We start from the raw sequence: 24,464 nt of genomic DNA on the forward strand, positions 1-24,464 counted from the left end.
GGCGGGGCGGGGCCGACACACCACAGCACCTCGAGACCGGAAGGCGGCCGTCCGGCCGAGAAAAGGTTTAATGAGACCCCCGCCCAGGTCGGTCAGTGAGGAACCTCTTTCTTCGCCTTTTCTTTCTTCTTCTGCTTTTTCACCTTGGGCTTCTTGACCTTGCCGGCTGTGCTTTTGTGCTTGTCCGACGCGGCAGCGTGAGGCTGTGGGGCCGAGGGCGGTGGGGATGGGAGAGGAGAGAGACGGTTCCACCGGTGGAACGATCGCCCGGCATGTGGGCCGGGACTCTGCCCTCACCTGGAATGCCGGTGGGAGTGGGAAAGCCTCTTACCTTTGCTTCCACGTCCGAGTCGCCGGAGCTGCTGCTGCTGCTGGAGTCTGAGGAGCTGCGGTGACCGTGGCCATGCTAGTTGGAGGCAGGACAGTGAGGCCAGGACCCCTTACCCCGCCCCCAGGTTGGAAGCCCCAACGCTCGCGGGACCCTGGGTTCAAAGGCAACACCCCACCTTCACACCGGGAGGCGCGTGCCTGGTCCTGAGGTGACTTACCTTCGGTTTATCTGCCGCCCCGGCCTCTGACGGGCCCTGAACTTTGGGGGTGCTGTGTTTGTGGTCTCCCACCTGGGCTGTCCCCTGTGGCTTCTTGGAGGTGGAGTCCAGGGCTGTGGAGAGAGAAGTCGGGTGGGCTGGTCCGGGCGAAGGAGATGCGCCCTTGGAGGAGGTTTCTGGGTTTCCACCCGGCCCCCTGCCCCTCAAACTCCCCACCTCCCAGGAGCGCACCTGCAGCCAGGTCGAACTCCATGGTGAGAGAAGGTATGTGGGGAGCGCCAGGAGGGCCTTTGTAGTGCCAGGAGGGCAGAGGGAGGGGTGTGGGGAGGAGCATGGGAGCTGCCTGCCCAAGGACTTCTGCGGAGCCCCACCCAGCCTTGTTCAGAGTCCTTAGCCTTGACTCACAGCCCCTCCCCGGGACCACCCAACTTTCCCTCTGTGGGAAATGGGGATTTCCTCAGTTAATTGTTGTATTTCCACCCCACCTGGTGGACTTGGCAAGTGAGGGGGAACTGTGTGGATGGGTTCGGGAGGGCAGTGTATGAGCAGCTAGCTGTAGACTTCTGGGGAGGGGGCTAGAACCGTCATCTGCTTCCCTCAAGAGGGAAGCCTTTTTTCCAAAAGCAGATGCCTGCTTTTGAAGGAACGAGAGGGAGGGTGCCTCCCCATGCCCTATGTCCCGTCATCATGCTAACACTCCCTGTGTACTTACCACATGCCAGGCACCGTTCCAAAGGTTTCACACTCTGAAGTCACTTTCAACAACCCCTGGATGGCTCTGTGAGCAGCAGTGTCCAAAGGGGTGAAGAGCATGAACTTGGAATGAGCCTGCTGGATTCGAAGCCCCACTGTACCACTTAGTAGTGGTGTGAGCTCAGGAAAGTTGCTTTGCCTCCCTGTGCCTCGGTTTCCTCATCTGTAAACGGCAGCTACCATATGGGGTTGTAGTAAGGATCAAAAAGAGTAGTTTCCTACGACTGTGCCTGGCACAGAGTAAGTGCTTGTAAAATAATGTTTTGGTTTGTTCAATGAAAAGGTGGGTATTGTTATTATCCCCGTTTTACAGATGAGAAAACTGAGGGACCAAACATTGAAGTAAGATGATGAACGGCAATGTAGTACGGATGGGCTAGAAGTGGGATTCACACCCAGACAGTGTGGCTCACGGCCAAGGCTCTGCCTGGTTCCTGTGGCTCACCTGGTGAACGCTCAGGGGAAGGGACAGCCCCCGAATCCAGTCTGCCCTCCTCGCGCCGGGCCTGGCCAGTCGGTCCGAGGGCGAAGCTGGGAGACCTGAGCCATCTGCTCCCATTGCTGTGAGGCTAAGTGTCCTTGCGGGTCCCTCCCTGGCCCAGCCCTGCCACCAGGAGCTGGGCTGCCATACCTGCGGGAGCAGGCAGGCAGGGCTGGCATCCAGGTGGCAGTGATGACTGAGGCCTGGGGATGATGATGAACGGGGGGTGATCAGCCTTGTGCACTGCGGCCTCTGCTCCGGAGTGGGTTCCTCAGGGGGGCCTGCTCTGACTGCCGGCTCCACGTTGCCCGTCCCTTTAACCTCTTTCCCCTGCTTGATGGTCAGCATAGTCCTTGCTTACTTCTATCTGGAGTTATCCTTATTCTCAGTTCCTTCATCGTGTATTTGTTGAGTACCTACTATGTGCCTGGCGCAGTCCAAGTGCTGGGGATACAGAGGTAACAAAAACAAAAATTCCAGCCTCATGGAATTGACATTCCAGTGGGGGAAACACAGTAAAATGTACAGAATGTTAATTTTTTTTTTTTTTTTTTTTTTTTTTTTTTTTTTTTGAGAGAACAGAGTGTGAGCAGGGGAGGGACAGAGAGAGGGAGACACAGAATCCGAAGCAGGCTCCAGGCCCCGAGCTGTCAGCACAGAGCCTGACACGAGGCTCGAACTCACAAGCAGTGAGATCATAACCTGAGCCAAAGTCGGACGCCCAACCGACTGAGCCACCCAGGCGCCCCGTAAAATGTACAGAATGTTAGAAACAAATGGAAACTAAGATGTCCCATCAGCTGGTAAATGGACATAAAATGTATCTATACTGGGATGTTACTCAGCCATAAAAAGGAATGAACTGACATATACTGCATCACACGTGAACCTCAAAAACATGCGAGGTGAGAGGTGCCAGACACAAGAGACTACGTATTGTAGGATGTCACTCATGGGAAGTGTTCCGAGAAGGGCTATTGAGACAGCAGGTTAGCCATTGCTGGGAGCTAGCTGCGTGGAGAACGGGACCGACTTTGAGCATGAGAGATCTTATTGGGGTGGGGATGAAAACACATTCTAAAACTGACTGATGGTGATAATTGCACCACTTGATAAAATTATTAAAAACCACTGAGGTGCACATTTGAAATGGGTGAGTTTTATGTAACTCACACCTCAATAAAGCTACGTTTTAAAAAGTAATATGTGCTAAGAAGAAAAATGCTGCTAAAAAGGGGGCTAGGTAATAACTATATGGTCTGTTGGGAAGAGGCTGGATTTCAGATAAGAGTTAACAGGGAAAGCTTTACTGAAATCTTTGAGTAAAGATCTGGATAAGGAGGTAAGCAAATGCAAGCACACGAAGTGTTGTAGGCAGCAGGAATGGTAAGTGCAAAGGTCCTGAGGCAGGAATGTACCTGTGTGATGAAGAGCTGCAAGGAGTTCAGAATGGCAGTGAGAATGGAGGGGGAAATGTAGGTCAGGAGGGATGGACAGTGGGGGGACTTGTACATCAAAGATCTTTGATCTTTACTCTGAGTGAGAAGAGGTGGTGAATCATGATTGTGGCTTTGCCCACAACTAGATGCAGGATATGAGAAAAAAATGTTTCTCCAAGCAAAACGTAAATTCCACGTGGGTTGGAGACCTTGTCTGCTTTGCTCAGCACCCAGAAAGGGTGCGTGCTGTCATTTGGTGAATTAGCGAGGTTACCTGATGCCAGGCACTCTACTAATGCGATGGCAGGTTACAGCAGGCAGAGTGGCTATGAGCGTGGGTTGTGGAGGTCAGTCTGCTCACAGGTGAGTCCTCACTCTCTCTCTTCTTGCTCTGTGGACAATTAAGTCAACCACTCTGCCTGTTTTGCCCTCTGTACGGTGGAAGACTTCCCTCGGAAAGTGATGGTTTTGCCTGGCACAAGGTAAGTAGATGCTCAATAAACGGTAGTTTGTATTATTCACAAACACAATCTCCCAAGATTACTCATTAAACTGGCAGTAGGATCCCATGTTCTATATGAGGCAGTTGAACCTCAGAAAGATGGTTTTACACCCAATGACACTGAGCTAGTAGGTTGCAGAGCAGTAGTGGGAGGCCTTCCAGACACAAGATGAAGTGGCTGGCTTTTTACTACTTTGCTAAGATTGTGGGGAGGGTGAGTGGCTCTGGGGAAGGGCACGGCCTGATCCTCCAAGTTCCCCTCTGTTCACTCCTGGCTGTATTGTACTAACTGTATTGTAGTTAGGGTGTGGAAAAGAACAGAAAGCGTTAACAAGATAGCTTCACTTTTCTCTCCCACAGAATCACTCAGGGACCCAGGCTCCTTCCTCTGTCCTGTATCCTTCCAGGGATGCCCTTGGACATACAGGGAAGCTGGCTTCCATCACTGGGTTGTTGGGAAGGGAAAGGGCAAATGGAGGGCCCACCAACTCCTTTAAGGACCTCACTCGGAAATAGCACATGTCCCTCTTGCCAGGTCAGACACATGGTCACGTCTAGCTGCAGGGGAGACTATGATGATCTCCCAGCTCCTAGCTGGGTAGCCATGTACCGAGGTAAAACCTGGGGACTTTCCTGGAAGAAAGAGAGGGAAAACAGATGCGGGATCCTGTCACTACTCCCTATTGGTGGCAGTGAATATACACTTACTCCCTTGCTTTAACCCAGAAGATTGACAAATGGACACCAGATTAAAGCCTGGAAGGTGAACACAAATGCCTGATGAGAAACAGGTGAGGGCTAAAGATTGTCCTGCTTCTGAGAAAATAATCCCTCCATTCAGTATTTGTGTACCATGCTAACAGGTGCGGACACGGTAGCTTATGTCTCCCCTGGCCCTGCCTGCCCCTGATCTCTTAACAGCTCTGCCCTCCTGTGTTTCCACATTATTTCTGCCTAAAATGACTTGGTTCTGAGGGTGTAAGCAACCCCTTCTTTGTAGGAAAAAGGGACTTGTGTCCCCAACTGTCCCGCAATATGGTCATTCACTACTAAATCAGCTTACCCTTCCTCTAACATTTCTCCAGCTGACATTCTTTGGAGAGTCACGGAGGCCCTTAAAGCTTTTGTTTAATCACTGCAATTTATGAAGAGGTTGCTGGATGCCAACTTTAGTGGCCAGGGAAGCCAAGGGGGGTGGGCTGCTGGGATACAGTCCTCCGTGGGGGTCCTGTGCTCCTCATCTGAGGACTGACCTTGCTCATTGGAAAAGTAACTGCTGTGCAAGGTCCGCTTCCATCTCTTTCCTGAAGTTGACATGAACAGAGTCCTGGTGCTATAAACATCATAATCCCTGTTCTGGAATATTTTCTTTGAACTTAACCACATCCCAGGAGATGGAGGACTTTAAGCACACAGTATGTAGAGACTGTTTACTTTCCCACAGAAGTGCTGCACTGGCCCTGTACATTCTGGAAAACTAATGATCAGAACATCTTGATGGGCCACCCTTTGGGATGTGCCAAGGGGCTGACAGCCCGGCCAGGGAAAGCCAGGCTTGGCCACCACTCAGCTGACTGTTGTGTCTGGGATTTGATGTCACTCTATTTGCAAGCTAGTAAGTCAGCCTGTAACTGTTTCCAAAATGCTGGCAGAAGCCTTGAGATTCCTGGGTCAGTGACAAAAGGCTTTATTATGGCAAGCAGCTTAAAGCATCAGCTTGTGTCGGGTTCCTTTGCCCGATGGGGGCAATGGGTTGCATTACAAGAGCAGAGCTTGGGGAACCTTCTGCTTCACAGGAAGCAGCAAGCAAGCCTGCTCTTTGTCCTAGAGGGAGCCATTACCTCATCCTGAAAGGCACTCCCTGCAAACCGAACCCTGAGAAGTGGCCCAGGTAACCAGCTGGCAGGGTCACATATGCTTGGCACGCCCAGGAAGCCTTGTAGCCGCATGAGACACACCTCTCCTGACAAGCCACCCCTCCTGGCTCCTGGTGAATTTTCACACGAGTATGCCACCCTGATTAATCATCTAACAGAACCCGAGACCGAATCACTGTTTCTCTCACGCAGCATTTAAAGCAATCTCAACAAGACTCCAAGCAGCGGTGAGTCCTGTTGATAGGAGGCCGGCCTGTCGTCGAGCCTCCAGCTGTGAATCAGCAGGGCCTACGTCAGGATGGAGTCCAACACTAATCTTATCATCCATTAGGATCCACCCAAGGGACTTCAGACTGACCTCGGTTCTTTGGCGTCATTACCAATTACAAGGCCCAAAAGCAACCCTTGTGCCCAATGGGGAGACATTATGGCTCGTTCTTTCCCACATGTCAACACACGGATTACTGGAGCACAGGGCACTGATTCTGGTTCAGGATTGGTTAAACCTGACTTGGACACCAGCACATGGGCAGTGCCACGGAGTACTGTCGCCTCAATCACTATGTACGGCATAAGCCACGGCTCCCTGGGCATCTGAAGTGTGTGATTTTGTTATCAGCCAGAGTGGAACGAGTCTGTGCAGGTCCGTGTGTTTGTAAACGTGCAGGGTGGGGATCACATTCAGGAGCTGCTGCTGATGGCACCGGGCACAGCAGAATCACCCAGGACAGGCCACACTGCCAGGTGCAGGGTTCAGCAGGCCAGGTGACTGGCAGGCTGTGGTGTTGGACCTCCAGGACGGAGCACTGGTTGCAGCTCCTACCATCAGGGTCTAAGGTGTCCTGTCCCTGAGGGTTTCCTGTCCAGTAGGTATAAATTTGCTTCTCAATGTTTATTTTTGTGAAAGAGGGACAGAGACAGAGCACGAGCTGGGGAGGAGCAGAGGGAGGAGACAGAATCAGAAGCAGGCTCCCGGCTCTGAGCGGTCATCGCAGAGCCTGACACAGGGACTGAAGCCATGAGCTGAGATCGTGACCTGAGCTGAAGTCGGACGCTTAACTGACTGAGCCCCCCAGGCGCCCCATGTCCCAGTAGGGATAGCGTCCCCTCTTCTATCACCTACTCACACCTTAGACCTTTTGTTTGTAAAGGTCACCTGAGAATGAACTAGTAGCATGTTTACAAAGTCACAGCAACGACATGGACCGCTGCAGGGAGATTCGGCATGCAGGGCACTCAACCACCAAGTGGTCCCAGTCTTCACGATGCACGACCAGTCATCCCAGGGAGAATCCAAGCAGACTCTTCAACGTTAACTCCAATCTCTGAAGCCCCTTGTGGTCGGCCTGCCCACCCCACCCCCCCAACCCCCCAGAGGATGCACCAATCAGGAGGGCTTGACATTAGGGGGGAAAGATGCACCATATGCAGCAGTGAGGAGGAAAGAATCCCAAATTTTCAAAATCGTTTATGTAGCTCCCAGCCCCTTTGACTCGGTCTTTACCCAGGAGATGGCCTAGAAATAATGGTCCCATTCTAGGGACAGCTACAGTCAGTGAACAAATGGCCTTACTAAAGTGTATATACCAGGAGGAGACAGTGACAGGTCTTTGTTGAGTTGATTTTTTAAAAATCCATTCCACCTCTTAGTGATACCAGGAGCCCAAGGATGACAAAGGCTGTGAAATGACCACTGAATGCCTTGGCTACTGGCCCACTGCTGGGCAGCCTTTCCAACAAACATTGTTAGCCAATACTGTTAGCCTGTAAATGGTCCAGAGAGTCGAAAACAGGCACAGTTTAGTTTCAAGGGCCACAGTGGCCCAGCAGGAGTTGACTGACCACACGGGAATAGTGCGATAGTGAGACACCATGGGCAGACCAAGAGGGGTCCAGAGGTCCAATGTAGTCAATCAGCCGGGAGCAAGTGGGGCCGTGGCGGCGTCCCAAATCACGAGACGCATGGGACACATTTCCGCACGAGTGAGTCAGAGTGACAACTTCTGTGTCAGAAACATAAAGAGTACACTGTATGAAAAACCTACAAAAGCTCAACTGGTCTTGATGGTGTTAAAGAGAATTCACTTGATGATCTTCCTACTGCAGAAGAATTACTTTAAAGTGACTCCCAACAGTTTCTTTTAAAATCCAAAAACGACTCTTTTCTTTCACGTGACTCAGTTATGAAGGAGAGACAACTCTTGCTTATGTAGGTGGAAAGGTCCCCTGCTCAGCCAGAGGCATCATTGGACTCAGGGTCCCACACCGGAAGCCATGAGTGGGTTTGAGGGTGGCTCATGGGGTGGCAGGGGGGTGCAGGGGAGAGCTGCTGGCTACTGAGGAGGCAGAGGTGGACACCAGCCCCCTGAAGGAGGCGCCCCTGCTGAGCACTTACTTTGGGCAACCTAATACCCGTGATTTCATGTGGCCCTCACACCCACCCACAGCACAGGTGAGGAAGCTGGAGGTTCAGAGGAGTTGAGCGGCCTACTCGCTGCTGCACACCTGGAACGGTGGGCGGGGAGTCTCTTCCCAGTTTCAAGGTCCTCTTTGCCTGGACCACAGGCTCTCCCAGAGCTGGGTCCCAATTTATCTGGGACATGGCAGGCAGGTTTCAGCTGCTCACCATCATCTCCGAGGCTAGACTGCCAAGCTGCCTAGAATGCTTGGCAGGGAGAGGCCAGAACCAACAAGCAAGGTCTTCCACAAATGAGGCAGGCTTTTGCCCAACTTGCCTCTAAATACATTTCTAAGCCCAACGGGATGCAAGTCTTTACCCTAATGCACAGAATGTGAACTTTTTAGCCTGAGGGGATTTTTAGGAAGGGTGAAGGGAAGGGGACCAAAGCAACTTCCAAAACTGTCACCTCTATCCAGTCCCGGACTGAGGCCCACCTTACCTCCTTGAGTCACCTCCACAGGTAGAAGCCCCAGACCGCCTGCCTGACCCCATGGGTCGCCCTGATGCTGCTCCATGCTCAGGACTATATGTTTGGAAGATGGGGAGGAAGGAAGGGCTTCCAGAGTCTAGAGACAGGAAGGGAACACTCACAGGTAGGCACAACTGGGGCCAAGTCTGGAAGCCAAATTCAGCCAGGCAGTACCCTGTCTTCATTTCATTGCAGGGGCACGTGGGACACCTGAGGAAGGTTGCAGAGCTACAGGAAAAGATGAAAACCATGGATGCCAAAGTGACTGGAGTCAAAACCACTCCAATCTCAGGAAGGTCTGTCTTCCTCTGGATAGGATGCATCCTCACTCCCACCCTCCTGTACCCTCAAGGTGTGGATTACAGTTCATAATGGCTCATTATTTAAAAAATAAAAAAATAAAAATTGGGGCACTGGGGTGCTCAGTCGGTTAAGCATCTGGCTCTTGACTTTGACTCAGGTCATGATCTCACGGTTTGTGGGTTCAAGCCCCACATCGGGCTCTGTTCTGACAGTGCAGAGCCTGCTTGGGATTCTCTTTCTCTCCCTCTCACGTGTTCTCTCTCTCTCTCTCTCTCTCTCTCAAAACAGATAAATACACTTAAAAAAATAATTATTAAAAACAAATCAATTCAGTAGGGTATGGCTAGAATTTTATTTTATTTTTTTAAGTAGGCTTCACCCCCAGGATGGAGCCCAATGCAGGGCTTGGGCTCACAACCCTGAGATCAAGACCTGAGCTGAAATCAGGAGTCAGATGCTCAACCAACTGAGCCACTCAGGCACTCCTTAAAAAGTGAAACAGAATAAGGAAATATCAGAGATTACCACAGGTGGTAAGGCTAAGTGTTTGATCAAATTTTTAAATTTTTAAAAAATGTTTATTTTATTTTTGAGAGAAAGTGAGTGTGAGCAGGGGAGGAGCAGAGAGAGAGGGAGACACAGAATCCCAAGCAGGCTCCAGGCTCTGTCAGTACAGAGCCTGAGGCAGGGCTCAAACCCACAAACCATAAGATCATGACCTGAGCCAAAGTCAGACGCTTAGCTGACTGGGCCACCCAGGTGCCCCTGTTTGGTCAAATTTTATAGCCATACAGTTGCAATGTAAGATGCATTTCATTCAGAAAGATCTGAAAGATGAGATTTTTTTTTTTAAGGAGTTCATTTCTAGAATGGGACATCTTACATAGTATTCTGTGTTAATTTTGGTAGAGTTTAAATCAGCAGTCCCATAAAGAAAAAAAAACACTTGCTGAAATTTAAGGGAAGGCCCTTTTTATTAAGCTTGTACATTTTATTCTCTTCCTTTCAGAAGCCTAATAAAAAAAAATTTGTTACTGCTTACTTAAAACACACACACACACACACACACACACAAATCAAAAAACAAAGAAAACTATTAAAACATTACTTCTGTGATGAGAAAAGACACTACAGGATTCAAGGTAAGCAAAGAAAACTAATACCTGGGGCAAAGAACTAAACTGAAGAACAGCCGACTCTGGTTTGGGGCCAGACCACTTGCAACATGAGACAGAACCCACCTCTGAGAGGGTTTTCGAAGCAGACCCAGCCGGGAGACCAGGAAGCAGCCCTCTTACCTTCTGGAGAAATAAAGAGACCCAAAGCCCTAATGATCGCACAAATACAAACCAATCACTCTACTTTAAAAAGCACACACACATTCTGCACTTGTCTCCCCTCCCTTCCCAGGTTCTCTTCATCAACAGGGAGACCCGAGGAAGGGCGGCTTCTTGCTGGCAGGGCATTCACAGGATGTAGGTGTTCTTCACCAGCTGCTCCTTGTCGTCCCCAGAGCTCCAGACGGTGCGGAGGGTGCGCTCCTGGTTCCTCCGTGCCACCCGGATCAGGCAGACCACGGAGGCCCCCAGCAGGACAATCAGGACCATCACAAACAGCCCCACCAGGACCACCACTGGGGAGGAGAAAAAGGCCTCAGAACCGGCAGGAGAAGGACCACAGCCAGAGCAGGGCAGCACACAGCTCACGAAGGGTAAGGACTGGCAGCCCTTCTGCCAGACCCCCTGTGACTCCCACCTGGGAGAGTGTGGACAACTGGCACTGCCCGCCAGGGGAGTCCTCAAGGAATCTCTAGTGTCTGGAGAAGCAGGTTACTGAAAAAAGGAAGCGTCGTGCTATGTGCACACAGAGTGGGTATTTGTGTTCTCTCTGAACAAGGAAACCCCACTTCAACTCTGTATTTTCCTACCACCTCTCAGGGCAACCCATACAGGAGTCCCAAGCCAAAAACTGTGTACCATGATGTAAAAAGCACACACCTCTGGCAAGTGTGTGAACATAAAACCCCAAGGTTTTGTGTTCACACGGCACACTGACCAGCTGGAGAAAGATGTGGCCCTGCAGGTGGCTGGGGTGGTTGGTTGCCTATGGAATGAAGTAAGGGTGGAGGCAAGGGCGTATTCGGAGCGGGGCCGGGAGGGGACCCTCGTGCTAATTGCCCAGGTAAATTTAACAGTGGTTGCTCCACTGCAGTCTCACTGGTCATCGAAGATGCTTTCTTTCAGGTGGGGCCCCACCTAAAGAATGTGGCCTTCTGTGACAGCTCCCTGGCTCCCTCTCCCCTTCTGGCTACAGAGCTGACAGGGGCAATTCTTTCTCTACCCCCAACCTTCCAAACCCGGGCTGTTTTCTGCACCCCCGCGCCTGGCAAACCAGATTCTAGCTTCGCTCCTCCTCTAAAACAGAGCAGACATGCAGGCCAGGTCAGGGCTCCTTAACAGGGAAATAGGTGGAAAGAGGTCAAACCAGTGTAGCAGGTCCTTTGCGCAGACACCACCATCCGTGACTCAAGCTCACAATCAGAAACAAAAGTGAGAGGAGGCCAGGTGTCTTGTCAGACCAGACTGCTTGGGGACAATAGCATTGGCCCTACCTCGCTCTGCCCACACACAGCAAGGGCTCTGCGGCTTCCTGTCACCAGTGACCAGCTCAGTACACCCCACAGCGGCAAAGTTCCCTCCAAACCTGGAGCCAGTCTCAGGCCCATGTGCAGCAGACCCCACAAGTCTTACAATAATAGTAGCACTTGTCCTCCAGTCACCCTGGGGCTGCTTGGGCAGAGACCGCCTCCCTTCAGCCCCCATTTATTACACTGCATAGTGGGACAAACATCCACCATATGTTCCAAGCTGCCTGACCATTCTTGTGCAGAAACATGACTCTCAACCAAAAAAGGTGTTTACAGTGAAGGATTACATGTGAGGACAACAAGAGCCTGCAAAAATACAGCTGAGCTTGGTCAGGGAAAGCAGGTGGAGGAGGGCCAGAGGCTTCTTACCTTTAGTGCCATGGGGCAGGACAGGATACAACTGCTTGCCTAGAAGAGAATACACAACCCTCAGGTCAGCTCACAGCCCTCCCCACCAGAGCTGCCAGCAACTAGGTGCGCCCAGGAGGCTCTTTCTGAGGGGTTTCTTCCAGCTCTTTTGAGGGCCTTGCCACCCTGGTGGGGGCTTAGGACATGTCTGTGCAACAGCCAGGCCCAAAGCCCACCTGTTCCCCACAAGTGCGCCAGAGAATGGCAGAGTCCAACGGACAGCATTTCCAAGGCCTTCCTTTTAGGGATGGGGAAATGGACCAGTGGCCTCATCCACCCACCGTTTCTTGGCTTTAGGAATCAGCCGGGCTCACCAAAGCAGTGGTGCATGCACTCCTCCTTGGAGAGATAGCTGTTTTTATTGCCCCGGCACCCTCCGTAGATGAAGTTGTCACAAGAGTTCTTCTCCACATCAAAGTACCAGCGTGGGAAGGACGCACGGCAAGGCCCAGTGACTGCTTTGGCAGTGCAGTATTCTGAGAGCGACACAATCCAAGGAGTACAGATTAGCAGGGCCCAGACGTGAAACAAAGCTGGAATGCTCCAGAGCAGTCACACTGCTGCCAACAGAGAAACAACTCTCTGCTAAAGGAACTTATAAATTACAGACATGGCCAGTCTGGCCCAACTGACACTCCTCCATGTTTTCAGATATCTTTCTCTTTACAGCCGGACTCTGTTGCTATAGAGATCACTCTAAGTCGGGCACTGTTCTTGGTCTCAAAGAGATCTGTCGTAGGGGACTCAGAGGCAGAGCTACAGTGATCTGCCCACAGCCATGCAGGTGGTGAGAGGCAGAGCCTCACGCCATATCGCCTCTCTAAAGTCAAGCTCCCGCCTACATGCTGTGGCGCATCCACTTCCTGCAGGCCTGGGGCATCCTTGTGGGTTCTACCACCTGGAAAAGGTCAGGAAGCTCTGCTCTACAACTTCTGTAGTGGAAATACTCAAGTGTGTCTCAATTCCCAACGAAGTAAGAAAACATGTTTTTTCCCCATAAATATTTTTTAAAAGTTATACCTTCGTAGTTGAAAATGTCACTGGCGAGGTCATCAGAATCCTGCCTTCTGGGAACTAAAACACAAACATCCAGATCAGGGAGGCTGGGCTGGACATAGGACACATAGCCTGGCTGGGGCTGAGTCTACAGGGCCCACTGAGGGAGCATGACACGCTGGCACCCAGCAGGAATGGAGCCCCCTCCACGGTCAGGTCTGTCACCTCCCACTCCTAACGGGCTCTACAACACACACTGGAATGAATGCTGGATGGAGAGGCCTGCCTTATGCCTCAGGGTTACTATGGAAACTAATCCCAGCCACAATTTGTGGGGCGATGAGGAAGATGGTCTTGTTCATTCATTCTCTGACATAGGGAGGCCCCTCCTTCTCCTGGGATATTTTCTTCTGAAATAGGATGGAAACCAGAGTTATCAAGCCAGTGCCTGAGATTCTGGATGACCTTGGAGACCTTCCTGTAAATAAACAGTGAACCCAGACAAAGCAATGGCTGGGACAGTCACAGGATTCCTGGCTTAGCAAAACTGGAGAGGGACTCTAACAAGCCAGCCAACCAGTGAACTAATAAATGCTCACTCACACGTGAGCACCGATGTCAGAACCAGAGGGCCAAAGCCAAGGCTGCAATCAGTGCATAGCTACTGGCCCCGGGAGCTGTCCTCAAATGGGGCGGGCGGGGGGCACAGATTCCCTCCCTCCACAGCAAGTCTTGCCCAGCAGAGCCCATTGCCTGGGAACTGGCCTTCAAGAAAGCTGGGTTGGACTTGCCAGTGCATCTGGACCACTCACCCCAGGCTCCCGATACATGCAGAGTCCTTTAAGCATAAAGGAGGAATGGGGCAGCTGCTGTCAGCGCTACAAAGCAAGCTAACACAAAGCTCAGGATCAAGGACTGCAGTGGGAATGGAGGCGGGGATGGCAGAAGACAGAGGACTCAGCACAGGAGGGAGACAGCAAGGAGGACAGAGAACAAAGGAGACAGATCAGGGAAGGAGAGGTGGTGGGGCAGTGAAGGCAGCACAGCAGGCAGAGGCCAGCTCAGAGAGAAGGAAGGGGCCTGAGCTGTAGGCAACAGCAACATCCACAGTCCCTTGTCCTGTAGGAAGAAGCAGAGGCCAACCCAGAAGCAATGTAGAACCCCGTGGCCCTCTTGCCCGTTGGACAATGTGAACTTCCAGCATAAGGATGCCAGAAAGGAGCCAAAAGCTGGCAGCCCAGGCAGAAGCCCTGTTTGCCAATTCTGGATAAACAGACCAGGAGGCGGAAGCCCTTGTACTGCTCCCAAATTACAAATGTCCTCATGGTCCAGAGAGTCCTCATCATATCCTCGGTTGTTTTAAGAACCTACCACTTGGGACAGAGGAATCTGCTCCATTCCTGCTGGTGGCCAGATCGTCGATGGTGTTCTCTACAAGGGAACAAACAACATGGTGAGAAAGTGCACCTCAAGACTGCCTGGTGAAACAAAACAAAGAGAGTCCCTGAGCAGCCATGGTCCCATGCACCTCTCACAGTGACTCCCGTTTCTCCTTTATGTGGGCCCTTTGATGTACATGCTGGACCACAAGCCTGCTAGAACTTTGGAAATAAGGAACCAAGACTGCCCTTGTGGGTGAAACTTTAAGATCAACTCCCTGGGAATCAGAGCAAAGATGTATGAAGTGACTTCTAAAAAGACAGAATGGCCTCCGAGACCAAATAATCTGTTTAACTGCATTAACTCACCTAATGAATTAAAAAAGTGAGTACATAGGGGCGCCAGAGTGGCTCAGTTGGTTGGGTATCCGACTTCGGCTCAGGTCGTGATCTCGCGGTCTGTGGGTTCGAGCCCCGTGTCAGGCTCTGTGCTAACAGCTCAGAGCCTACAGCCTGCTTTGATGTGTCTCCTGTTCTCTCTGCCCCCTCGCCCCCGCCTTTCAAAAATGAATATTAAAAAAAAAAAGTTAAAAAAAAAAGTGAGACAGTGTGAAATGTATTTAATGCCACTGTACATTTAAAAAATGGTTATAACGGGGGGTTCCTGGGTGGCTCAGTTGGTTAAGCATCCAACATCGGCTCAGGTCATGATCTCATGGTTTATGGATTTGATCCCCACATCAGGCTGTGAGCTGTCAGCACAGAGCCTGGAGCCTGCTTCAGATTCTGTGTCTCCCTCTCTCTGTGCCCCTCCCTGCCTTGTATGCTCTCTCTCTCTCTCTCTCTCTCTCTCTCTCAAAAATAAATAAACTTTAAAAAAAATTTTTAAAAATGGTTGTAACGGTAAATGTTATGGTACGTATGTTTTATCTCACACATACACACCAAGTTATGGGGGGAGGGGTGGAGAGGCTAGCCCGCTAAGGAAGTACAAGGAAGTGTGGGCAGGGTCCAGGAGGGACAGAACCTGGCTCCTCTGCCTCCCCGCTGGTCCCTGCAGACCTTGTGCGGAGGCGCGGGGCCGGCCTAACCTGATGCCATTGAACATTCACATCACAAACCAGCTCCCCTTGTTCTGCCTCTGTCCACATCAAGCAACCTCCTGGGAATCGGCCTGAGAGGCTCGCCTACATGGACTACAGGTGCAGCAGGCACAGAGACCCAAGTGTCTGGTCCCCAGGGTAGTTCTGGTTCTCATTATAAATTAATAAGCTGACATTCTCATTCGGCTTCCCATAGAGGTTAGCCGCCTGGGAGAGAATATGCTGGCAAAAGACCCCGTGACTAGTTGCCCTGGCTGCTCCAGCTCTCCTCACGAGACTCAATGAAAGACTCACGAGAGAGTGCTTCAACAACACATGCAGTGGAGCCACACTCAGGTGCCAACAAATGAGCTTTCTGGGCCCTCAGACTCCGGCCCACCTCTAGGGAGACAGCTGTCTGCCTTCTCCAGCAAACACAACCACCCATGACCCCTCATGGCAACATCCTGAGTGCCCACTGTTCACTGCCTGTGTTCTTAAAACTTCCAACTGTTTTCCTGAAAAAGTAAAGAGAAACTAGAACAGGCAGGTACAATTGCGACAGTCAACTCTTGACAGAAAAGGCAGCAAAAATATTTCCCTTTAATTCCTGTTCCCATACCGGTCACAGCTGACCACAAAAAAATATAATAAATGGTATTCTCCTCAGTCACCATCTGGTAAGGTTGCCAGTTGCTCCCAAAAGGTGAGGGACTAGCCTGTATGATCCAAAAGCAATACCCAGCTCTCAGCCATCCAAATACTTGTTGAGTGTCTGCTGGGCAGCGGCACACAAAGATCAATAAACGGTTCCTGGAGGCACTCGGTCACTGTGGACTTGTGTGCTCAAGCACGATGTTTTGAACCTCAGGCCACAGCCAAGGCCACTGTTGTTTCCCCCTCTTTATACACAACTTTAATAAGCGTATCTGACTTCTGAATGTCTCTCAAAGCCAAGAGAGATTATAGCCAGTGAGTGAGGAGACATGAAACCCAACAAGGATGCAGGACCTGCCTCTGGCCCAAGGCGCACAGGCTGGCGGCACGTGGGAGTACTGAGGGCACCGGTGCGTCCTCACAGAATCCTGATCCAGGGCCTGAGCAGTGATGCCGTGCCATCAAGAAAGGATGAGAAAAGTCACGTAACAACGTTAGGGAGATCGCCGATGACATTTTATCGGCCAGCCAAATCCTCAGGTCTCTAGAGCACTTGGAAGGGATCAAACCCCAGAGGACCAATGTCTCACTGCCACAGCCCTCAAGGAGGCCCTCACGGCTCAGTTCGGAGCCAGTACCCTCTGCTGTGGGGCTTTAGGTTCTTATTTAAACTATGAGGCTCTCAAAGTCAACATTCTCTTGACTCCACTGAGTCCCTCCCAGGTAAGGGCTGGGAGAAGGACAGATTCCAGAAAGTCTGTTCTGCTTTTAATCTGACTCACAACTTGGCTGGCTGGGTAAGCTCCTCAAGGCATTTGCCCCAGAGGTAAAAATAACCCAAATGCCCAGGGAGCAAGGAGGGCAACCTGTCTGAGTGGCCCTGGAGGACTCTCCTATGCCAGGCCTGGTGGGGGACTTACACTCAGCAGTGGGAGAAGGGAAGTCGGGGAGAAGAGGTGGTCATGTCCCCCTCCCCCAGCTCGAGCCTGTGGCCTACTCTCCTTCTGGGAAGAGGAGGGAGAGTACTGCTGTGAAACCACTATGTGGGCGACCTTCAAACTGGGCCTTTCTTCTGCTTTTTAAAAAATTTTTTTTTTTTTCAACGTTTTTTATTTATTTTTGGGACAGAGAGAGACAGAGCATGAACGGGGGAGGGGCAGAGAGAGAGGGAGACACAGAATCGGAAACAGGCTCCAGGCTCCGAGCCATCAGCCCAGAGCCTGACACGGGGCTCGAACTCACGGACCGCGAGATCGTGACCTGGCTGAAGTCGGACGCTTAACCGACTGCGCCACCCAGGCGCCCCTCTTCTGTTTTTTAAAAACATCCCCCAGGTTTAGCTGTGAAGAACTAGCAAAATGCAAAAGGCATCCACAACCCAAGTTAATAAATGGTCTCTAAGTTACGCCCTTTCCCCAAGGACCACTGTCTTACCTGTGACACCAGCACATTTCTTAAGACACTCCTCCTTGGTCAAGTAATTATTGTTATTCCCTTCACAGCCGCCATACACAAACTGCTGGCAGGATCCATCGGTGACATTGTACCACCACCTAGGGAAGGAGGCCCGGCATCTTCCCACTATCTTCGAAACTCGACAGAATTCTAAAACACAAAACAGAGAGACCAGTTGGATTCATAGGGCAATCCTGCCAACGGAGAACATGCACAGACCTGTAAGAGGAGGCCCGCTGTTTCCCAGAGCCCAGGATCCAGCACAGATTCTCCGTGAGTCGTGAGTGGTTTCTAAAGTGTTGCCATTAGGCTTAGTGATTCCTTCCTTGCACAGGAAAGAAACACATCACCTAATAACAAAGACACCAACCCACCCAACTTAACTATACTTCAGTTGCACGTTGATTTTGTCCCTGCCTCAACTTATTAAAGACACACGAGGGGCGCCTGGGTAGCTCAATCGGTTGGGCGTCCGACCTCGGCTCAGGTCGTGATCTCACGGCTCTGTGAGTTCAAGCCCCGCATCGGGCTCTGTGCTGACACCTCAGAGCCTGGAGCCTGCTGCAGATTCTGTGTCTCCTTCTCTCTCTGCCCCCGCTCCGCTTGCTCACTCTGTCTCAAAATAAACAAACACTAAAAAAATAAAAAAAAATAAAAAATTAAGACACACGACATCCAATGTAGAAATATGGGTTTCAGGGACACCTGGGTGGCTCAGTCGGTTGGGCGTCTGACTTTCGCTCAGGTCATGATCTTGAGATTCATGAGTTCAAGTCCCACATCAGGCTCTGTGCTAACAGCTCAGAGCCTGGAGCCTGCTAAGGATTCTGTGTCTCCCTCTCTCTCTGCCCCTCCCCTGCTTGCTCTCTTCTTTCTCTCTCAAAAATAAACATTAAAAAAAGATTAAAAAAAAAAAAAAAGAAATATAGCTTTCAAAGGCAAAAGAACATATCACACTTCAGGATCCTTCCGGGTATGTGCCCATCACACCAGGCATCAAGGGGGAACTTAGCACTGAAAGACCAGAGCCGGCAAGGTGAGGTCAGGAAGGACCTGGACCTGTCTTAACCTTCCTTATCCACTGTTTGCCCAAGTCAGCCACTTCACACTGAAATTTCCACACAAGCCTCAGAAGGAAGCTGCTAACCCTTGTCCCAACTCCAAAGGCAGCTGAGGGCACTCCTCCGTTCCAACACTTATAATGGCTCCCATCTGAGCATTCCAAGAGGGGCATGGGTTTCAAGGTGCCCCCAAATCTGACCCCACTCTAGTACAAAGGAAACAAACAAAAATGTCACAGAATTCCAGCCAGCTACATATACCTCCAAAAGACCTAGATATCTGCTTTCTCTTAAAAAGACAGAGGGGCGCCTGGGTGGCTCAGTCGGTTGAGCGTCCGACTTCAGCTCAGGTCATGATCTCACAGCTCATGAGTTCGAGCCCCGTGTCAGGCTCTGTGCTGACAGCTCAGAGCCTGGAGTCCACATTGGATTCTGTGTCTCCTTTCTCTCTGCGCCTAACCCACTCGCATTCTGTCTCTGTCTCTCTCAAAAATAAAAACAAACATTTAAAAAAAAAAAAAGAGAGAGAGATAAGCAAGTGCTGGAGGTCTCCTGCACCAAAATGAGCCTTTCTCCTGAGGAGTCAGGAGGATGGAAAGCAAGTTGAAAAGGGAGTGAGCTGACAATGTGATCCAATGTCTGCCCAGTACCACCTATCATCTTTCTGGGATCATGAGTCCAAACCACCTCTCCTACTCCTTGGCCTCCACCCGTCTGTCTTCTGGCAGAAGGGCATTCCAATCTGCAGGGTGTTCAATTAACATCTCAAATAAGTTATAAGCTGTCATTTACTCTCCTCTAATTGTTTTCATGTTTGTTAGGTTTACTTCACTAACTAGGGGACAGCTTTCAAAAGCAGAGGGCAAGATCTTGTTTTTCCCCAAAATATGTCTTACGTCTAATGGGCGTGAAACCAAATGTTCGACAAAACATCAATCTATGGATAAAAAAGGGTGTAGTACTGGGCAAAACAAACACCTCAAGGAACTCCCACACACACCAATAAATCACAGGTAACTAGTACAGCAGAAAAAGCATATTCTGAAGAAATTTTCTGTTAATTTGAAAGAAACCATCCATTAAAACACCAATTAAAAAGTACCTTATCTGGACACTTCATACGAGTAGAATCTTATAAATGTACAGAAAAGGCAAATCAAGAGAAACAGGAAGTAGATTAGTGTCTGCCTGGTGCTGGGGGATTGGGGGATGGTGATGACTGCAAATGGGCACAAGGATCTTTTGGGGATGATGGAAATATTCTAAAATTAATTTGTGGAGATGATTGTACACTCTGTAAATATACTAAAAATCACTGGATCGTATGCTTAAAATAACTGATTTTATGGCATGTAAATACTTTAATAAGGCAGTTAAAAAAATTAGGGGCACCTCCCGTCCGTAATACATCAACCAGAATCGGCGGATTGTGCACCTGGAGCAGATACTTTTGCTAACATGCCAAAGATCACAAAACATACACAATCAAGGCACCTGGGTGGCTCAGTTGGTTGAGCATCTGGCTCTTGATTTCAGCTCAGGTCATGATCTCACAGTTCGTGAGTTTGAGCCCCGTGTCAGGGTCTGCACAGATGGCATGGAGCCTGCTTGGGATTCTCTCTCTCCCTCTCTCTCTGCCAGCTCGCTGTCTCTCAAAAACAAAACAAACAAAAAACCATACACAGTCAACAAAGGCCCAAGGAAAATACGATAGGAAAAGGGTTCTCTGGTGTACGATCCACTCAACCCCCGTGGCTGTCAAATGTCCGAGGCGGCACTGCTATGAACAAGACAAGATGGACAAGAGCCACAGGATCCACTTATGAACCACAACTGAAAACAACATCAAGGCAGGGAGGACCCAACTGCTACAGAAGAAGCAACAGCCTATCCAGTACCCTGCCAAGCTGAGCACCCTGGAGATCACTGACTGCTTTGTGTCCTTGCTTCTTGAGCAGTTTCAGGGACAGTCTTTTTAACAAAAAACCCAAGGGAGGAATTGCACACTTTGTTTTTAATATTATTTATTTTTATTTTTGAGAGAAAGAGTACAAGCCACAGTGAGGGGTAGAGGGAGAGGAAGGGAATGGGCGAGAGAGAGAGAGAGAGAGACAGACAGACAGACAGACAGACAGACAGACAATATCTCAAGCAGGCTCCACGCTCAGCACAGAGCCCCTCGGAGCTCAATCCCACAACCTTGGGATCATGCCCTGAGCTGAAATCAAGAGTCAGATGTTCAACTGAGCCACCCTGGTGCCCCAGGAACTGCATACTTTAAATGGGTGAACTGTATAGTAGGTAAATTACATCTCAGTTAAAACAAAAACATGACACAATGTCAAACAAAGCTCAAGGCAGCCAGGTGGGAACCACCAGACACCATAACAGAGAATGCAACGGGGAGACCACTGTATCAAGGGTGGGAATTCGGTAGCTTTTCCTAAGCAAGGGAGCCGGATACACACTCTGTGCAGGTAGAGAAGGCTGAGTGTATAAAGAAGAAAGAAAAGCCTATCTAGGGATGGATAGTAGTTACCTTGGTGAAGTCCGCACTGCCCAGAATCTGGCCCTTATTTTTGTAAACTCACACGCTTACTCTTAGTGCCCCAGCTGATGAGATGCAGGGACGGTGATCCTTGCTAGCAAAGCACACAAGAGGATGCTGACGAACTGTCAAGCAGGTTGGATATATATATGAACCAGCATACCACCTCGGAAAGCAAGCTGAAATGGAGCATGTCACTTGGAGTCAGAGTAAGGAAAAGTCTACAGCAGAATTCCTATGAACATCCTTCTCCATCAGGATCTACCAGGCAGGCCAGAACCACACAGTAGACAACTCAGGACACACCTCGGTCAAGAAAACACAGTCAAGATGTGCCTCTGTGACACTTCCTTTCCTGACTGCTGATACTGACTGCTGCTTCTTTCTGACTGGAACATTCTTTCTGTAGATGTGATGGTCCCTTCCTAACAAATCTTGCAAGGCTGAGAGGCCATTATGTCCCAGACAGCTGCTCACATCTGCTCTTAATGACCACATATTGACTTCATAGTTTAAGTTTCAGAAAACAGCCTTATTTTTAGGTTCCCTGGGTGGGGTAAGAGGGGATTGGGGGGGGGGGGGGGACTTCACTTTTTCCTTTGCACAGGCGAATTCAGAAATGTATCTTTATTAAGAGAAAACTTGGGACTAAAAATACAGTAAGCCTGTAAAGATAGAATGTGGACAATTACTGAAGCTGAACGATAGTCCACGTGGGCTCACAGAACTGCTTTCACCCAGGGGCGCCTGGGTGGCTCAGTCTGTTAAGCATCTGACTTCATCTCAGGTCATGATCTCTGGTTGGTGAGTTCAAGCCCCACGTTGGGCTCTGTGCTGACAGCTCAGAGCCTGGAGCCTGCTTCAGATTCTCTGTCTCCCTCTCTCTCTGCCCCTTCCCCGCTCACACGCTGTTTCTCTCTCTCTCAAAAATAAACATTAAAAAAAACTATAAATAAATAAAAAGAACTGTTTTCACTATTGTTGTATACATTTGAAAATTTCTTAATAAAAACAGCTTCTCTTTTTTTACACAAATTTCATTAGAGTAGAAGAGCTCAAAGTAGCAGATTAGTTGGCTGAAGCTAGGTTCAATAAAGATGAAATTTAACCACAACCTACTGTGTCAAGACAGATCCTTTCTTTGAGTATGAAAGTACCCTGTCAAATGGAGAAAATTCTCATTTTGTCACATGCTTCTACTAACTCAACTGCTTTTAAGCCTCTATGATATAAATTTTTATTCACTAGGCTTAAGAAGTGAACTCATGAAAAAGAATTTTGGGGGGTGCCTGGATGGCTCTTGGTTAGGTGCCAACTCTTGATTTTGGCTCAGGCTTGTGGAATCGGGCCTGGGTCGGGCTCCACACTGACAGCATGGGGCCTGCTTGGGATTCTCTCTCTCCTCTCTCTATGCCTCTGCCCCCCACCTCCTGCTCATGTGCATGCTCTCTAAATAAATAAATAAATAAATAAATAAATAATTTTGTTTGTTTTAAAGGAGGCAATGTTCTTTTAGGAAGCACAGGCCATACATTCTCCACTCCCTTTCATTGTTCTCCAAAAGGCTTGTACAAAAAGCCAGAAATACTTTAGTATGTAACATGGCTTCCATGATTTATCATCTTCCTTTAAAAAAAAAAAAATTACTTTTAATTAAAGTACTGTACCTTGGTAGATCCAGGTTAAAATAAAAATGAACCAAAATGGGGGTGCCTGGCTGGCTAAGTTGATGGAACATGCAATTCTTGGGGTTATGACTTCAAGCCCCAAGTTTGTTGTAGAGATTACTTAACAGCTCAAGTCATGATCTCGTGGTTCAGGGGATAGAGCCCCACATCAGGTTGTGCTGCCAGCACAGAGCCTGCTTGAGACTCTCTCTCCCCTTCTCTCTGCCCCTCCCCAGCTCGCACTATCAAAAAGTAACAAACAAGTCTTAAAAAAAAAAAAGGAAAAAAGAATGTAGAGCTTTACTTATTTTTTGAAACCCCACCTATTGCCTTCACTAAGCATTATGCCAGGCACATTATGTACACTATTTTTAATAGTGGTCCAATCAGAGCCTGAGTATTAACATAACCACCCCTCAGATGGACAGAAAGAAAAAGCCACTATAGTAACAGGCAGTGGGGAAAACATGAAACTGAAGTTGCCTAAAAGCCAAAACATTCCTCAGGGCCTTCATCACAATCTGAGGGCTCAAAAGGCCAGGCCCGTTGCTGGGCCTGTTTACAGTCACACTTAATGACAAGGTCACAGACAGCACCACTGGTCAAGGCTGAGAGGAACCTGGTAGGACAAACTTTCAGGAAGTTATTCCCTAATAAATATTACTATTTAATAAAAAATAGTAATAAATATTAGTAATAAAAATTACTATTAAGAGATGACAAAACAATATATTGGTCTTAGAATAGCACTGGAAAACAATCATGAAAAATGCCTCAGGTCCTATTTGTACGCTCACAAATTCTAGTGGAAAATGAAATACATCCTGTAAGTTTTCAAAATGCAGAGTAAGAAAAATGGAAAAAAGCTGCAGAGCACCAAATCTGTATCTACTCGCTTCAGAATATGTAAAAATGGAATTCCTGTCTTTAGGAACTAGTTAACATTCTCTTGGAAAAGCATCAGAAATGGTTAAAAATCACATATTATCTGAAATATGAACCTAAATTACCAAACCCTGGCAGGCATTTTGAACATTGGCTATTATAAAATTGCCAAACAGCCTGGTCTTTGCCATGAAAAACAGGTTCCTCTGGTTCTAAAGTCACTAGAGCTTTAACCAAGACAACAAACCAAAGGCTCAGACACCTTCACTCCATGTGCAATGGGCTGGAATAACCTGCTGTCACCTGCTAACAAGGACATCATAGGAATTTTAGGCTCCCAGGCACTACCAATTTCATTTAACTCTACAGGCTTAAGACAGTATCTAATTCTCCAAAAATGTATAGTTGTAGCTGTGCCTACTCTAAAAAAATTAAGTTAATAAACCATTTCAAATATTCTGAAAACCAGAGAACATACCATAACACAAGTATATCTACTTCTCAGCGTTAACAAATTCTAACCTTTGTATACCCCTTACTTCAATCCCACCTTCTCTCTCTCCCCTGAATAAACAACTGCCTTGAACTTGGTGTTTTCTTTTATTCATGTGTTTATACACAGATTAAGTTTACTTCTAAAACAAGCAAAAAGAACTTTCCTAGGAGTCTAGCCTTTGACACGCTTTTTACTCCCATGGGTGCTACAGACTAAAGAACCCTGACTTCTTTATTTTTCTTTATTTTTTAAATCTACATCCAAGTTAGTTAGCATATAGTGCAATAATAATTTCAGGAGTAGATTCCAGTGATTCATCCCCTATGTATGACACCCAGTGCTCATCCCAA

The 24,464-nt window shown here is 49.0% G+C and overlaps 2 protein-coding genes across 2 annotated transcripts in view; both read right to left on the minus strand.

The window, feature by feature from the left end:
• Nucleotides 1–17: 17 nt before the first annotated feature.
• On the minus strand, nucleotides 18–860 carry CE2H19orf33 (chromosome E2 C19orf33 homolog). The gene is made up of 4 exons (XM_049620886.1): nucleotides 780–860; nucleotides 549–661; nucleotides 332–406; nucleotides 18–203 (listed from the first exon to the last, which is right to left on the minus strand). The coding sequence occupies exons 1-4, from the start codon at nucleotides 799–801 to the stop codon at nucleotides 93–95; spliced, it is 321 nt and encodes a 106-aa protein (XP_049476843.1). The 5' UTR covers nucleotides 802–860; the 3' UTR covers nucleotides 18–92.
• Nucleotides 861–9,783: 8,923 nt separating this feature from the next.
• The window catches only part of SPINT2 (serine peptidase inhibitor, Kunitz type 2), a 28,262-nt gene continuing 13,581 nt past the window's right edge, over nucleotides 9,784–24,464 (minus strand). The window contains exons 2-7 of the mRNA XM_049620885.1: nucleotides 17,437–17,607; nucleotides 14,256–14,315; nucleotides 12,909–12,962; nucleotides 12,203–12,364; nucleotides 11,850–11,888; nucleotides 9,784–10,466 (exon numbers count right to left, since the gene is read on the minus strand). Of these exons, the coding sequence (XP_049476842.1) occupies nucleotides 10,300–10,466; nucleotides 11,850–11,888; nucleotides 12,203–12,364; nucleotides 12,909–12,962; nucleotides 14,256–14,315; nucleotides 17,437–17,607 (653 nt within the window). The 3' untranslated portion in view covers nucleotides 9,784–10,299. The remainder of the gene's footprint in view (nucleotides 10,467–11,849; nucleotides 11,889–12,202; nucleotides 12,365–12,908; nucleotides 12,963–14,255; nucleotides 14,316–17,436; nucleotides 17,608–24,464) is intronic.

The sequence above is a fragment of the Panthera uncia genome, assembly GCF_023721935.1.
Source record: "Panthera uncia isolate 11264 chromosome E2 unlocalized genomic scaffold, Puncia_PCG_1.0 HiC_scaffold_19, whole genome shotgun sequence".
Lineage (NCBI taxonomy): Eukaryota > Metazoa > Chordata > Mammalia > Carnivora > Felidae > Panthera > Panthera uncia.

Excerpts from the sequence above, each read along its gene's own strand:
- CE2H19orf33 (XM_049620886.1), bottom strand. The coding sequence starts at position 801 with ATGGAGTTCGACCTGGCTGCAG. Across the intron at positions 662-779 it reads GGAGTTCGACCTGGCTGCAG|CCCTGGACTCCACCTCCAAG; the intron begins GTGCGCTCCTGG and ends CTCTCTCCACAG. Across the intron at positions 204-331 it reads ACTCGGACGTGGAAGCAAAG|CCTCACGCTGCCGCGTCGGA; the intron begins GTAAGAGGCTTT and ends TCGGCCCCACAG.